The sequence below is a fragment of the Ahaetulla prasina genome, chromosome 5 (genome assembly GCF_028640845.1).
Source record: "Ahaetulla prasina isolate Xishuangbanna chromosome 5, ASM2864084v1, whole genome shotgun sequence".
Classification (NCBI taxonomy): domain Eukaryota; kingdom Metazoa; phylum Chordata; class Lepidosauria; order Squamata; family Colubridae; genus Ahaetulla; species Ahaetulla prasina.
Genome location: NC_080543.1, coordinates 67,384,803 through 67,400,612, shown reverse-complemented (window position 1 = coordinate 67,400,612; position 15,810 = coordinate 67,384,803). Strand labels below are relative to the sequence as shown.

General features: G+C 36.0%; 1 protein-coding gene across 1 annotated transcript in view; it reads right to left on the bottom strand.

The window, feature by feature from the left end:
- Positions 1-15,810, bottom strand: part of CFAP47 (cilia and flagella associated protein 47) — a 284,879-nt gene that overhangs the window by 144,432 nt on the left and 124,637 nt on the right. The window contains exons 26-28 of the mRNA XM_058184444.1: positions 15,453-15,689; positions 14,103-14,203; positions 13,206-13,337 (exon numbers count right to left, since the gene is read on the bottom strand). Of these exons, the coding sequence (XP_058040427.1) occupies positions 13,206-13,337; positions 14,103-14,203; positions 15,453-15,689 (470 nt within the window). The remainder of the gene's footprint in view (positions 1-13,205; positions 13,338-14,102; positions 14,204-15,452; positions 15,690-15,810) is intronic.

Sequence of the window (15,810 nt, the reverse complement as noted above, 5' to 3'; positions counted from 1 at the left end):
AAACACATTTTGAAATAACATAGCTATTTCAAAAGACATAAAAGAAGAAATGTATTACTACAGATTTGGTTGAAAATTAAAAAAACAGCACTATACAAAAATACCAATTTGGCTTTCTCCGATAGAAGGATTAAAACACCCAAATTTAACAAAATTAAATAAAATAATAAACAGAGATATAGATTGATGGACATACATACAAATGCAATCTAAATATAAAGAAGATACAAAAACGTATGAAATACAAAGAGAACAACGTGAATTAGATAAAATTATACTACGGACAGATGAGAAGCTAATTAGTAAGAAATACAAATTTTTATTGCAATACAAAATGGAAGAGGAGATAGTGAAAGACACAATGATTAAATGGGCACAGAACTTTAATTATACAATAGATTTGGAGAGATGGGAAACAATGTGGCAAGTAAATTCAAAACTAACATTATCCGCGGCATACAAGGAAAACCAGCTGAAGAAGTTTTATAGATGGCATCTTCCACTGACAAGACTTCCAAATATGTTCCCAAATAATACCTCAACATGTTGGAAGTGTAAGAAAACTCATGGAACATATTACCATCTATGGTGGATGTGCTCGGCGGCAAAAAATTTGGGGCAAATATAAAGAAATAGCTAGAAAAAATAATAATTTCTTTCAACCAATTGAAAGAAAGCCAAAAACATTTTTATTAGGAATATTTATGAGAACATACACCAAAGAAATAAAATATCTGATTTTACACATCATAACAGCTGCACAAATAATATATGCACAAAATTGGAAACAGGAAAGGACACCAACAGATGAAGAATTAATAGAAAAAGTTTTAGAATGTGCCGAGATGGACAAATTAACAAAAGAAATTAAAGAAAAAGAAGAGACAGATTATTACATAATTTGGAACAAATGGTATGAATGGCTTGAGACTAGAAATAAAGAACAATATATAGAGAGGAGATCTAGAAATGTAAAATATGTATATAACAAATATATAGAAATGTATAAAATTCTTATTCAGAGGGAGGCCGCGGACTTTAGGGGCATTAAGGAGACCTGGTTAGGCACAGAAGGGGGCGTACCCCTGGTTGAACTGTGCCCTCCGGGTTTCCGAGCATTCCATCAACCGAGGGCCCAAGGTAGGGGTGGAGGGGTGGCAGCTGTGATTAGAGAAAGTCTAGAGCCGAGGGAGTCCACTGTGCCTCAGATAGCCGGTTGTGAATCCCTCCTTGTGAAGTGGGGCCATAGGAATCAGATGGGTTTGTTGATCGCGTACCTGGCTCCTTGCTGCGTGACTACAGCCCTACCTGAGCTGCTGGAGGTGCTTGCCGGAGTGGCGGTTGAGATTCCCAGACTTTTGGTCATGGGGGATTTCAACTTGCCATCGGCTGGCTTGTCATCAACGGCGATCCAGGAGTTCCAGGCTTCCATGACGGCCTTGGACCTGATTCAAGTAACTGATGGCCCTACACACATTGGGGGAGGCACACTGGACTTGATTTATATCTCTGGACAGTGGTTTAATGATCTGGAATTAGGAGATTTAGTGACGGAACCTGTGTCATGGTCAGATCATTTTCTCCTTTGCCTGGACTTTCGGACCGCCGCTCACCACCGCAGGGAGATGGAACCAATGCGTTGGTTCCGTCCCAGGCGCCTGATGGACCCTGAGAGGTTCCTGACGGAGCTTGGGCCGTTCCCTGAGGATCTTGCCCACGGCACGGCTGAAGAACTAGTTGCGGCCTGGGAACAGGCCGTGGCTGGGGCTTTGGACCGTGTCGTGCCTTTGCGGCCTCTGACCCGGCGTAGATCTCAATTGGCTCCTTGGTTTTCTGAGGAGCTGAGAGAGATGAAATGCCGGAGAAGACGCCTAGAGAGTACCTGGAGGTCTAGCCGTTCCGAGGCTGATCGGACACTAGTTAGGTCTTTTTCTAAGACCTACCTAGTGGCACTGAGGGAGGCGAAACGTTCTTACGTTTCCACCCTCATTGCGTCGGCAGATAACTGCCCGGCCGCCCTGTTTTGGGTGACCCGCTCTCTCCATCAGGAGGGGCGGGATGACCCCTTGCAGGGACGTGCTGAGGAGTTTAACGGTTATCTATACGATAAAATCGTTCAGCTTCGGGATAGTTTAGACCAAAATTGTGATGATCCAAGTGAGATGACGGAGATGCGTCTTGTTGAGGTTGTTTGGGATAAGTTTGATTCTGTGGCTCTCGAGGATGTGGACAGGCTGCTGGGGAGGTTACATGCAACTACATGTTTACTGGACCCGTGTCCCTCCTGGTTGGTGCTGGCCACACAGGAGGTGACACGAGGCTGGCTCCAGGGAATTATTAATGCTTCATTGTTGGAAGGGGTTTTCCCCGCCGCCTTGAAAGAGGCGGTAGTGAGACCCCTCCTCAAGAAGCCTTCCCTGGACCCAGCTATTTTAGGAAATTATCGTCCAGTCTCCAACCTTCGCTTTGTGGCGAAGGTTGTAGAGAGTGTGGTGGCATGGCAGCTTCCCCAGTATCTGGATGAAGCTGTCTATCTAGACCCGTTCCAGTCCGGCTTCCAGTCCGGATATAGTACAGAGACAGCTTTGGTCGCGTTGGTGGATGACCTCTGGAGGGCCAGGGATAGGGGTTGTTCCTCTGCCCTGGTCCTATTAGATCTCTCAGCGGCTTTTGATACCATCGACCATGGTATCTTGCTGCACCGGTTGGAGAGTTTGGGAGTGGAAGGCACCGTTTATCGGTGGTTCTCCTCCTATCTCTCTGACCGGTCGCAGACGGTTTTGACAGGGGGGCAGAGATCGACCGCGAGGCGCCTTACTTGTGGGGTGCCTCAGGGGTCGATTCTCTCGCCTCTCCTGTTCAGCATCTATATGAAGCCACTGGGCGAGGTCATCAGTGGCTTTGGGGTGAGTTACCATCTGTACGCTGATGATACACAGCTGTACTTTTCCACCCCAGGCCACCCCAACGAAGCTGTCGAAGTGCTGTCCCGGTGCCTGGAAGCCATACGGGTCTGGATGGGGAGAAACAGGCTCAATCCCTCCAAGACGAAGTGGCTGTGGATGCCGGCACCCCGGTACAGTCAGCTGCAACGAGAAGAAAGAGAAGGAGCAAGAAAAAGAGAAAAAAACAAAACAAGAAACACCGAGAAACAAACACAGTAGGATATGGAAGAGGCATTATCCCTATCTTCAGTGAACATTAACGGTTTAAATGCACAGACAAGAGAACACAAATATTTACAAAATTAAAAAAACTAGATATAGATGTGATTTGTTTGCAAGAGGTCCATATAAAAAAAAGGATTCCAAAAAACTATTGGAAAATAAGAAATTAGGAAGTCTATATTATCATTATCACAAAAGAAAAAAAGAGAAATAGCAGTGTATATAAAAGAAAAAATTAATTTAGAATTAGTGTCTGCAGATGATGAGGGAAGAACTTTGATGATAAAACTAGACATGGAATATAAACAAATTTTATTAGTAGTTGTATATGCTCCAAATAAAAATCAACAGGGGTATTACAAAACATTGCACAATACAATAACAGAACAATAAATAAAAAATATATGTATTATAGGAGACTATAATGCCATAGTTGATAGTAAAAGAAATTACCATAACAATAAGAAAAATTAAAAAAAGAAGGAAATATTACCCAAAGAATTCTTTAACATGGCATTAGAACTAGGGTTAAGAGACATATGGAGAGAAATTCACAAAGAAGAAAGGCAATATACATATTATTCCCATCCCCATCACCGTGGTCCAGGATTGACATGGCCTGGATGACAAAAGAATTGCAAATAGAAATATAAAAAATAGAAATAGGAACAAATGAATGGGTTGAGCATAATCCAATAATCATCTAGTGGAAAGGACAAAAAAGATATAAAAAATGGACCTTAAACCAAAATATATGTAAAGAGAAAGAATATAAGAAATTCCTGGAAAAAGAATTAGAGATTTTCTTAAATATAAATAAAAAAGAAGATACGTCAATCCGAAATCTTTGGGACACATTAAAAGCATATATTAGAGGGATGACGATTGCATATATGACAAAAAAAGAGAAAAGTTCCCACCAAAACAAATTACAAGAAGAACTTAAAAAAGCAGAAGAAGAATTGCAAAAAGATCCCCAAAATAAAAAAAATAAAAGAGGAAATGAGAATAATTAAACATAAATTAAATCTGATAATTCAAGAGGAAGAGGCATTGAAAATAAAGATGGCCAAACAAAATTATTTTGAGCATGCAAACACGGTAAGCAGATGGTTAGCCTATAAATTAAAAAAGAAAAAAGATAAAAGAACGATTCAACATTTGAAAGATGAGGAAGGGAAAATTCAATACAAAAGAGAAGAAATGAATAGTACATACTTTCTTTTCGAAACTATATACACAGGAAGAAACGACAGAAGCAGAAATTCAAAATTATTTAGAGGAAACTAATGTATGCAAATTGACGGAAGAACAGAAAGAAGTATTAAACCGACCAATCTCTGAAACAGAATTCAGAATTGCAATAAAAAGACAAAAAAACAATAAAACGCCTGGTCCAGATGGAATACCAGTTGAACTATATAGGAGTATTCAAAAACAAACAGAAGGATTAATGCTGGAAATATTCAACAAAGCATTACAACATACAAACACACCCCAAACATGGACAGAAGCATTACTTACACTTATACCTAAGGAAGACACAGACCAGCAATTAGTACAAAACTACAGGGCTATCCCTTTATTGAATTCTGACTATAAAATATATATCTCAATTATTGCTGAAAGGTTAAAAACAATTTTAGATAAATATATACATTCAGATCAAAATGGCTTCCTGCCTGGTCGACAAATCAAAAATAATACGTGGACCATAATTGACATATAAGAGTATTATAAAGTACACCCAGAGAAACAAGCTTCACTGGTTTTCCTTGATGCCCAAAAAGCTTTTGATAATTTGAATTGGAGATTTATGATACAACAAATTTAAAAAATGGAATCTGGATTCAAATTTGAAAAGATGATTGAAAAATATATTCAAAGCAAACTGCAAGCGTGATTATTAACCAAGACATGACAGATAGATCTGAAATAACAAAAGGTGTAAGACAAAGATGCCCACTTTCCCCACTTCTCTTTACACTATCATTGGAGCCACTCTTAAAAAAAATTAGGGAGGATCGGGAGATAAAAGGATTGAAAATAAAAAATGAGAAGTATAAACTGCAAGATTTCGCAGACAATTTGGTTTTTATAATTGAGGAACCCTTAAAACCAGGCCCCAAATTGTTTAAAAAAATAGAAGAATTTGACATAGTGGCAGTTTTAAAAATCAATAGGAAGAAATCAAATTACTAATAAAAAACCTTACAAAAAAAACAAGAGACAAAATTAGAAAATAGCATGAACATTCAGACAACAACAACAACAACAAAATCTAGGGATTTGGCTAACAGCAAGAGATTCCTCAACTAAAAAAGATAATTATGACAAATTAATACTGCAAATTGGGAAAGATTTGGAAAATTGGAAAAATTGGAAAAATTCATGGATGGGAAGAGTGGCGGCAATAAAAATGAATATCTTGCCCAAAATCTTGTTCCTCTTCCAGGTTATACTGATAAGAATAGAAAAAAAGTACTTTGATTCATTAAATAGATTGACCTCAAAATTTATATGGCAAGGAAGAAAGCGTAGAATTAGATTAAAAACCCTACAGGATACCAAAGATAGGGGAGGAGTAGCCCTACCAGATTGGGAAATCTATTATCAAGCAGCATGCCTGACATGGTTAAAGGAATGGATGGAGCTGGGAAACAAAAGAATTTTAACAATAGAAGGTCACGACCTACAGGTAGGATGGCATGCATTCTTGTGGGGTGAAAAGTATAAAACCCATGGGTATTTTAGAAGACACATAATTAGGAATTCATTATTAATAATTTGGAATAAAATTAAAAAACAACACTATACGAATATACCATCTTGGATTTCCCCCAGTGAAACACTAACACATCCAAATTTAATAGATTGGACTAAAATAATTAGGTACAGGGATATATCAAATGAATTGGTAAAGTTAAAAACAAAACAAGAATTGGAACAGGATTTGAATAGGGAAGTTGAATGGTGGACGTACTTCCAAATTAGATCAAAATATATAGAAGATATAAAGACTAACCAGATACAATTGGAGCAAAATGAATTGGATAAAATAATATATGGGAACGACCAAAAATTAATTAGTAAAACATATAATTTCCTGTTACGGTATAAAATGGAAGAGGAAATAGTGAAAGATACTATGATTAAATGGGCAAGAAACTTTAATCATACAACAGAACTAGAGAAGTGGGAAAAGATGTGAAAAACAAACATGAAATTGACAATATCGACAGCATACAAGGAAAACCAGATGAAAATGTTTCACAGATGGCATCTTCCGCCAGCTAGAATAGCAAAGATGTTCCCTAGTAACTCACCAAAGTGTTGGAAATGTAAGAGTAACTATGGAACATACTATCATCTCTGGTGGACCTGTCCGGTGGCAAAACAATTCTGAGCTAAAATCAAAACGTAATTAGAGGAGATAATACAGGAATCAATAAAGGGAGAGCCAGAATAATTCTTATTAGGGATCTCAACAGAAAACTATACAAGTGATATACAATACTTAATACTACACATATTAACAGCAGCATGTATAGCTTACGCGCAAAATTGGAAGAAGGAGAACCCACCAACAGAAGAAGATTTAATTAAGAAAATCCTAAAATGTGCAGAGATGGATAAGCTCACAAAAGATAAGCTCACAAAAGAAAAAGAGGATACAGAATATTATAAGGTCTGGTGTAGATGGTATGAATGGTTGGAAAATAGGAAAGATAAGAAAATTGAACAACAGGGTAAAATGTAGATGAAAAGTAGAATAAGATAGAATTAAAATATGTATAAATAGTAAGAAAGGACTGCTTTGAATAGCTGATAAGAAACAGTGATATGTATATAAATGTTGTATGGTTGCCTTATGTTTTAATGTGTTCAAAATCAAAAACTTTTTTAAAAAAAGAAAAAATTGTTTGGATTCTCTTGTGAAAATATGGGTGGATTAGTGCTGGAAATAGGATGGATGAACATTATTATATTGAAATGAAATCTGGGTATTGTAGCAGAATTTCATATAAACATAGAAGCGTAAGGCTGGGAGGAACATTTGAAGTCTTCCAGTCCAACCTCCTGCCCAAGGAAAAAGGCCTTATAATATTCTGGACAAATGTTTGTCCAATCTTTTCTTGAAAATCTCCAGCAATGGAACACCCACAACTCTGGGAGGCAAGTTGTTCTATTGATTAATTGTTCTTACTGTCAGGAAATTCCTCCTTATTTCCAGGTTGGATCTCCTTGATGCCATTTCTGTTGATGCAGCTGTATTACTGTTGTTGTTGTTGTTGTTGTTGTTTGGCAGCTGCAGCACACTAATAGCTCATATTTATGTGGTGGTCTACCAGGACATTGATATCCCTCTCACAGGTATTACTTTTGAGCCAGGTACTGCCTAGCCTGTACCTGGACATCTGGTTTTTGCTTCCTAAGTGTAGGTTCTTACTTTTCTTCACACTCTCCAACAACTGCATCTTTTTTTGTATATTTTTTTATTTTTAAATATATGTAAATATTGAATACATGAACTGTGTGGCATCTGGGTATTGTTAGTTTTGATACCAAATAATAGTAATAATATTGACCATTTTAGTAATCTAGTTACATTAATCATACTTACATCATTATAATAACATTATACATAATACACTCATCTTTCAACTTCTTCCTTTACATACTGATTTTAGAATATTATATAGAAATATGCATAATATTTCCCCCTTTCTAATTTCTACCTCTATTCTGAATAACACAATCTTATATTAGTAGGTATTCTATTTCTATTCATCATCTCTTCCTCATTTTGATATTTCAATTCTTGTTGATTTTTGGAATGTTTTCCATACTGCTCCCTTGGGATTTTGTATAAATTACATTAATCATACTCATCTCATTATAGTAACATTATAAATATTATGAATAAAGTTGTTAGCATTGTAGTATTTGCTCCGCCATGTATATAATCCTTCATCATTTAATTATTCAGCATTTTAATACTCATTACTAATAACCATAATAACATTATGTAAGTATACATAATACAATCATCTTTCAACTTCTGATCTATTCATCTATATACTGATTTTAAAATATTATATAAGAATATACTCAACAGTATTTTCCCTCTTTCTAATTTCTACCTCTATTCTAAATCTTACTAGCACAAATTTTATATTAATATTCTATTTCTATCCATCATCTCTTGCTCATTTTATTTTTCAATTCTTGTTGATTTTGTGGCCTGCTTTCCATACTTTTCCCTTGGTATTTTGAATCTCCATGCATCATTCATATTTAATCTAAATATTCCCTGTATCTCTACTTCTACCTCTCACTGCCAAACCTTCACTACGTCTATCAGTGTCTCTATCCTCACTTCAGGAATGTGTTTCTATTTATCCAATTCTATTTTTTGATCTCTTGATGTGTGTAATCTGCTTGATCTATTTCATCCATTTTGATTATCTCTTCCTTCTCTTTGTCTTTTTGCTTCATTTGTTGTTTTATCAGCTCTGTCCTTTCCTCTGTTCGTTCTATTTTCTCCTCTATTTCCAGAGTTGCCTGTTCATTTTTCATTGTCATTTGCTGAGCATTTCCTGGTCTCACAACTATATCATGTATAAAATCCTTTATCTCCCTGTGGTTCTTTGTTATGGTTTCATGAATACTTTGAAACATCAATAATATTTCTTTTTGAAATATACTTATTTTTCTCTGTTGAAGCATGTTGTCTTATTTTAATAAGTTACAAGGTTACTCAATAATCTACCAAAGTTCCAAACTTTCAGTTGTTTGTAACACCAAGAAGCCAATATTAAAACAATTCTTAGTCCCAAAATCATTCCTCAGGATACACAGTATTTGTAGTTTTTTGTAATCTTCCACCAGTCACGTTTACTCCTTCCAAGTTTCCCAATAAGTCTTTTTTTTCTTTAATTTTCCTTCTTTCACCTCCTTATGCAGTTATCAGACAATATTTATAGTCCTAGATGATCCAACAGGTTTGCCCATATCTTCATAAGCCATGTAGTCAAGTCTTTAGTTTCAATGATAATTCCAGATATTTGTAAGCCACTTTACTTAGCAACCTTCATAAGTCTCAAAATGTTTTCCTCCTTAGCCCATGAAGCAAATAGATATCAGACATTATGCAAAGAGAAAAAAAGAAAACAAAATAGTCTCCCAGGTGTTGTTTCAAGGACCTTCCCAGCTTTGTAAAAATAATATGTATTTCTTTCTTTCACCAGAAGATGGCACCATCCCCTGTTTTCAATGTTATATCCAATTCAAAAGCTGAAAATCTATTTCCAATTTTTTTCAAGCAGTTTTTTCCAATAATCAACCAAATGTTTCCAGCATTTTAAAATGCCTTTTCAAAATATTGCCAATAAAGTATTCAAGTCCAGTCTTTCTGTATTTTTTAAAAAATATATTCTCTCTTTTTTATCACTTCAGAAAGTCTCTCTATTTGGAGTTTCTTTTCTTTGGGGTTTAATCACTTGTATAGAAATTGAAAATCACCTCATCCAGTTCCAGTCCACTGTTCACACACCGCTCCAGTTCATTTCTTTCTTTGGTTGTCCCAGCTTCACGGTGGCCATAATGGCTGCCTCTCCTCTTTGTTGTAGGATGGGAGGGTTACCACTTTCCGCAACCTGCAAGGCTCCCTTCCTTTCTTCATCACCCCTTAAGGGTGGCTTTAGCCCTTTAAAGGCCCCCCAATGAGGAAGGTTCAGCCTAGGTTTGCAGAGCCACTCTCCCTACGACTGTTCTGCAGCAATGCCAAACCGGAAGTCATCCCCAACAACTGCATCTTGTTAGTTTGCCCAATGGTCAAGTCTGTCAAGGTCGAGTGGAATATGGAATAGAATATAATTAGTAAATGGGAATATAAGGGTTTAACATGGATGGGAGTAGAAAAAAAGGGGGGGAAGAGGGATAATTTGATAAAAGATTAAAACTGGGGGTGGAGAGTAAGACTAGACTTTTAAGAGAAATGCAAATAGGGAAATAAAAATGAGAAAAAATATATTGATGAAAGCATGTAAGAAGTGTTGGAAAGATCTAATTGGATGTGAACATCTACCTGCCCGATGTTTTGTTCAGAAAAGATGTATTGTATGTTGTTGTTTGTGTACAAAAAATAAAAAAAACTTTACAAAAAAAAGTTTCTCAAAGTCCTTCTGAACCATGAGTATCATTGAAAGTATTAACAATTCTCCCCAACTTGGTGTCTTTTGCAAATTTGATGAGCATCCCTTAAATCCCTTGATCTAGGTCATTTATGAAGATGTTGAAGAGAACTGGGCCCAAAATAGAAGTACCCATTGTTTGCTTTCCTCCACATAGATGTAGTTCCATTGAAGACTACATGTTAAATACCGATTGCAAATCCATCTGGTGATCATACAGTCTGTCTCACATTGTCTCTTTCCAATAAGTAAGCTGTGACTTATTTTATCAAATGCCTTACTGAAGCCTAAGTATACTGTACTATATTCACAGGATTTCCTTGACCCATTAATTTAGTCACGTTATCAGAGAAGGCAATAAGGTTTGTTTGGCATGACCAGTTTTTAAAAAGCCCATGCCGGCTTCTAGTAATCTAGCTTCTGGAAACCATTTTGTTCATTTCAATTAGCAATGATCTCAGTTTGAATCTTCAGCTGCTATTAGAAGTGTTATATTCACTCTGATCCTTCACTATGAAGTATTCTTAGATCTAGTGAAGGGTTAGCAACTTGTTTCTTACCAGAAAATCTTTTGCACAAAATAAAATTTGTTTCAGGCCTGGAAGCGATCTTTTTTATTGGGACTTCAGGCCTGCCACATTTACTACTGTGGGAAATTGGGAGGGGGATTGTATGGAGCAGGGGTCTCCAACCTTCAATTCTGGGAGTTGAAGTCCACAAGTCTTAAAGTTGCCGAGGTTGGAGACCCCTGGTATGGAGCAGGGGTGATATATAGTCATAATAACATTCCTTTCTCAGAGAGTCAATGACAGTAGAAAATTGTGGGTTAGACAGCACCACCACCAGATGGATACGTAACTGGCTGACCAACCGCACTCAATGTGTAGTCCTCAATGGAACTACATCCACATGGAGGGAAGTATGCAGTGGAGTACCCCAAGGCTCTGTTTTAGGCCCAGTACTCTTTAACATCTTCATCAATGACTTGGACAAGGGGATAGATGGGGAACTTATCAAATTTGCAGATGACACTGGCAGGAATAGACAACACTCCAGAAGAAAGGCTCAAGATACAGAAGGATCTTGACAGACTTGAACATTGGGTGCTATCTAACAAAATGAAATTCAACAGTGAAAAAAGTAAAGTTCTACATTTAGGCAAAAAAACCCAAAATGCACAGGCACCGTATATGTGGTACCTTGCTCAATAGTAGTAACTGTGAGAGGGATCTTGGAGTCCTAGTGGATAACCATTTAGATATGAGCCAGCAGTGTGCAACAGCTGCCAAAAAAGCCAACACAGTTCTGGGCTGCATAAACAGAGGGATAGAATCAAGATCATGTGAAGTGTTAATACCACTTTATAATGCCTTGGTAAGGCCACACTTGGAATATTGCATTCAGTTTTGGTTGCCACAATGTAAAGAAGATGTTGAGACTCTAGAAAGAGTGCAGAGAAGAGCAACAAAGATGATTAGGGTACTGGAGGCTAAAACATATGAAGAACGATTGCAGGAACTTGGTATGTCTAGTTAAATGAAAAGAAGGAGTAGGGGAGACATGATAGCAGTGTTCCAATATCTCAGGGGTTGCCACAAAGAAGAGGGAGTCAATCATTATCCAAAACACCTGAGGGTAGAACAAGAAGCAATGGGTGGAAACTAATCAAGGAGAGAAGCAACTTAGAACTAAGGAGAAATTTCCTGATAGTTAGAACAATTAATAAGTGGAACGACTTGCCTGCAGAAGTTGTGAATGCTCCAACAGTGGAAATTTTTAAGAAAATGTTGGATAACCATTTGTCTGAAATGGTGTAGGGTCTCCTGCCTGGGCACGGAGTTGGAGTAGAAGGCCTCCAAGGTCCCTTCCAACTCTGTTGTTGTTGTTGTTGTTGTTGTTATTACATCTTGCCCTGCACCTGGAGGGCTGGAATGGGAGGCATCTCTAGCTGCGACGATGTATTGATTGGACTATGTGATGGACATGTGGGTGCTGGGCAGGGACGTGGACTTTCACTTGGGTGGGAATAACCTGGAAGCTTTCAGATTTGGGTTTTCCCAGATGTGCCAATATGACATCTCTAATAAAATAGAACTTTGAGGAACTTCAAGTCTTAGAGTCTTCTTTCGTTGGGGATGTTACTTGGAACACTGACATTTTGGTATTAATATTTTATGAAATGTTCTGATATACTATGACGAACCATGTCTTAATTGTCTTGATTGCTATAATTCATTATATATTGGTCTCCCTTTGAAACTATTACAAAAAGCAACTAAGCTTCATTTTTTTTCTTTGTATCAGTTCCACTGGCTGACTAATAATTCCCAAGCAAGGTTCAAAGAACTGGTTTTGAATTAAATAAACCAGATGGTACCTGAACAGTACTTTCCTTCATATAATTTTTCTTTGGCAGAAATCTTCCAAAGAAATCATTGTTCTTCCAGATATTAATATTAATAAAACATTAAATGACAACTGGTACTTTCAATATAATTTTTAACATTCATTGTGGAGAATTATATTATACTATTTTGGTATATCACAACCAAAAATAAGTATTGAAAAGTTATTTACCATCTTTAGTTCCAATGATGGAGCTATTTAATATTAGTGTATATTTGAAAACTGAGCAAAGTAAAATCTGATTAAAGAACTTTTCTTTGCTATATAAATCAGGCCTCCCAAATAGATATCTCACTTGTTCAACAACTATGCCATTTATAGCCAGCTGTAAGTCTTAGAGAGAAGCACAGAATTTACAATCTTCAAATAACTCTTGAGAAACTCAACCATATTTCTTAATCATTCCTTCATTTTAGAGATCATTTGTAAATTATACCTGAAACAGAATTTTCATAATCAGAGTTGGTAACTGGATCAAAAATACTGGAAGAAGACTGTATGCATGTTCCAGGAATATAGCATGGATGTTGTAAAGTATCTCCAGTGCTGTAAATTATCTTACTAGAATCTAAGTATGATGGAAACACACACAAAAACCATCATGAAGGATTCAGTTCATTCTAAAAGTACATTCTAAAATATTTAACTGTATATTATACACAAATATATCATGAATTCAAAGTAGCATAAGCTAATACTAATCCATCACATTCATGACAAATTCTTAAGATCTAAGCATGTCAGGGAAGTAAGTTGCTAAGAAAATAATTTGGAATTTTTGAAAGTAAGAATATAAATTTTCTTAGTAATTTAAAAAGAAAAAAGAACTATTTCAATTAGTGAAAATTCTTTAAACACTAATGCTAAAAGCATTAGACTCTAACTAGCTGTAAAATACTTAAAATGATTAAGATACATCAAATTAATTTCATTTAAACAAATTATTAATCCTTATTTTATATTTCTGCATTACGTTTTAGCATTGTAGAAAACGTAGATTAATCATTGTTTTGGAACTAGAAAACTTAACTTTAACATCCATTCTAAACTTTGTGTATAGCAATCTTATTTATTTCTTATTTCATCCCACTGTTTCGTGTCTACCAGCCTTATTTTAGCATTCTCAATCATTTATTACTCTTCAAATCTACTTTTATAACTTTCAGTACCGTCTCACATATCCAAGCATCAGGATGTACTTTGTGTAAAATCTAAGGACTTTTGGTGACCGAAAACAATAAAAAAAGCAGTCTTGATATAGCACACTGAATTTGTCAAATATTTGAAGCAATACTAATCAAAATAATATAAAAACAAAACAGAAACTACTCACCACTTTCCAAGACAATTTGTTGGTTAGTAAGATGGCAAGCCAAGTAGGGATACACTGTAAGAAGGCAATTCTCTGCGGTTGCAGACACTTGAAGTGAGAATCTAAAAATAGAATTGTTATTAAAATATAGTTGAATATTTCCTAGCCATTAGCAGAATTTTATAATTAAATTCTCAGTTTCCTCACTATCCTGGCCTCCATGCAGAACTGCATACACTGCATTTTATATGGAAAATGCTTGCAAGTAAATAAAACATGGTTGTCACCATTACTTTTATAACAGATTGTCAATCTAAGAGGAAAGAGAACTGTTCACTGTGGAATGTAAAATTATTAAAGGATTGTAAATCAACTGACTAGCTGAAAGCTGGGAAACCAAAACTGCTTTTCAGTGCATTTTAAGTTAAATGTATTTTTTTTAAAAAAACTGGAATATTATGTGACACTTCCTATTTTGATCAAATCTCTTTCAAAAATACTTACCTCCCCCCATAATACTGATTTCCTTGTAATAACGACTACAGTTACAGTGAATATATTAGATTTTTTTCCTAGTTCAATTCGTGTACAGCAATAACAGTGATGAATTTTGACCACCTTATATATATATTTTGATCTTGGATAACTGTAATGATAAAGTTTTATAGCTCTAATCATTCAATTTAAAGTTCAAATGGAGTTTCTATATAGGCCACTACTACCATTTCACTTTTAACTCAAGATTATTATATCACAGAGAGAATGAATAATTCCCCTCATGTATTTCTATATACTAACTTTTGAACAAAAACCTATAGCAGATGGTATGTGCTGACACTCTTCTAAAGTAAGTAGTATTAAATTATTTATTTTATACTAGCCAAAATTGTTAGTATTTTAGCAATAAAATAGGTAAAGGTAAAGGTTCCCCTCGCACATATGTGCTAGTTGTTCCCAACTCTAGGGGGCGGTGCTCATCTCCGTTTCAAAGCCGAAGAGCCAGCAGTGTCGGAAGACATCTCTGTGGTCATGTGGCTGGCATGACTCAACACCAAAGGCGCACGGAACGCTGTTACCTTCCCACCAAAGATGCTCTCTATTTTTCTACTTGCATTTTTTATGTGCTTTTGAACTGCTAGGTTGGCAAAAGCTGGGACAAGTAACAGGAGCTCACCCCGTTACGCAGCACTAGGGATTTGAACCGCTGACAAGCTCAGCATCTTAGCCACTAAGCCACCACGTCCCTTAGCAATAAAATATGGGTAAATAAAACATTTCAAATTATGCATATAATTTCATATAAGTAAAATAAAGTAATGTTGAGCCTTGAAATGTGTTACTTAATTATCTAAAAAGTCATATTGCAGCTACCTGTTTCTTTCTTCATCAACAAAGAATAAATTCTTCAAAAAAGACAATGGTTTTGAAGAAATGAAATTGATGTGGCAGCTGAATCCAATGCATTTTCCTTCTGGTGTTATTTCAATTCTATTGCCTTCTGGGAAGTGCACTGTTAAGGGATGTCTCTGTTGAGCACTAGTACCACCACCACCACCATCATAATCTCCAGAATCAAGTTCTGGAATTTCAACTTGTAAAACTGATGGCCTGTTAAAATCAAGAAAATAAGACATGAAATTTCAAAATAACAGGATTTAAATTAACAATTTATTAAATTCATTTGACACCTATCTCATCATTGGTTTAAAACAGTAATTTTAAAAGGAAA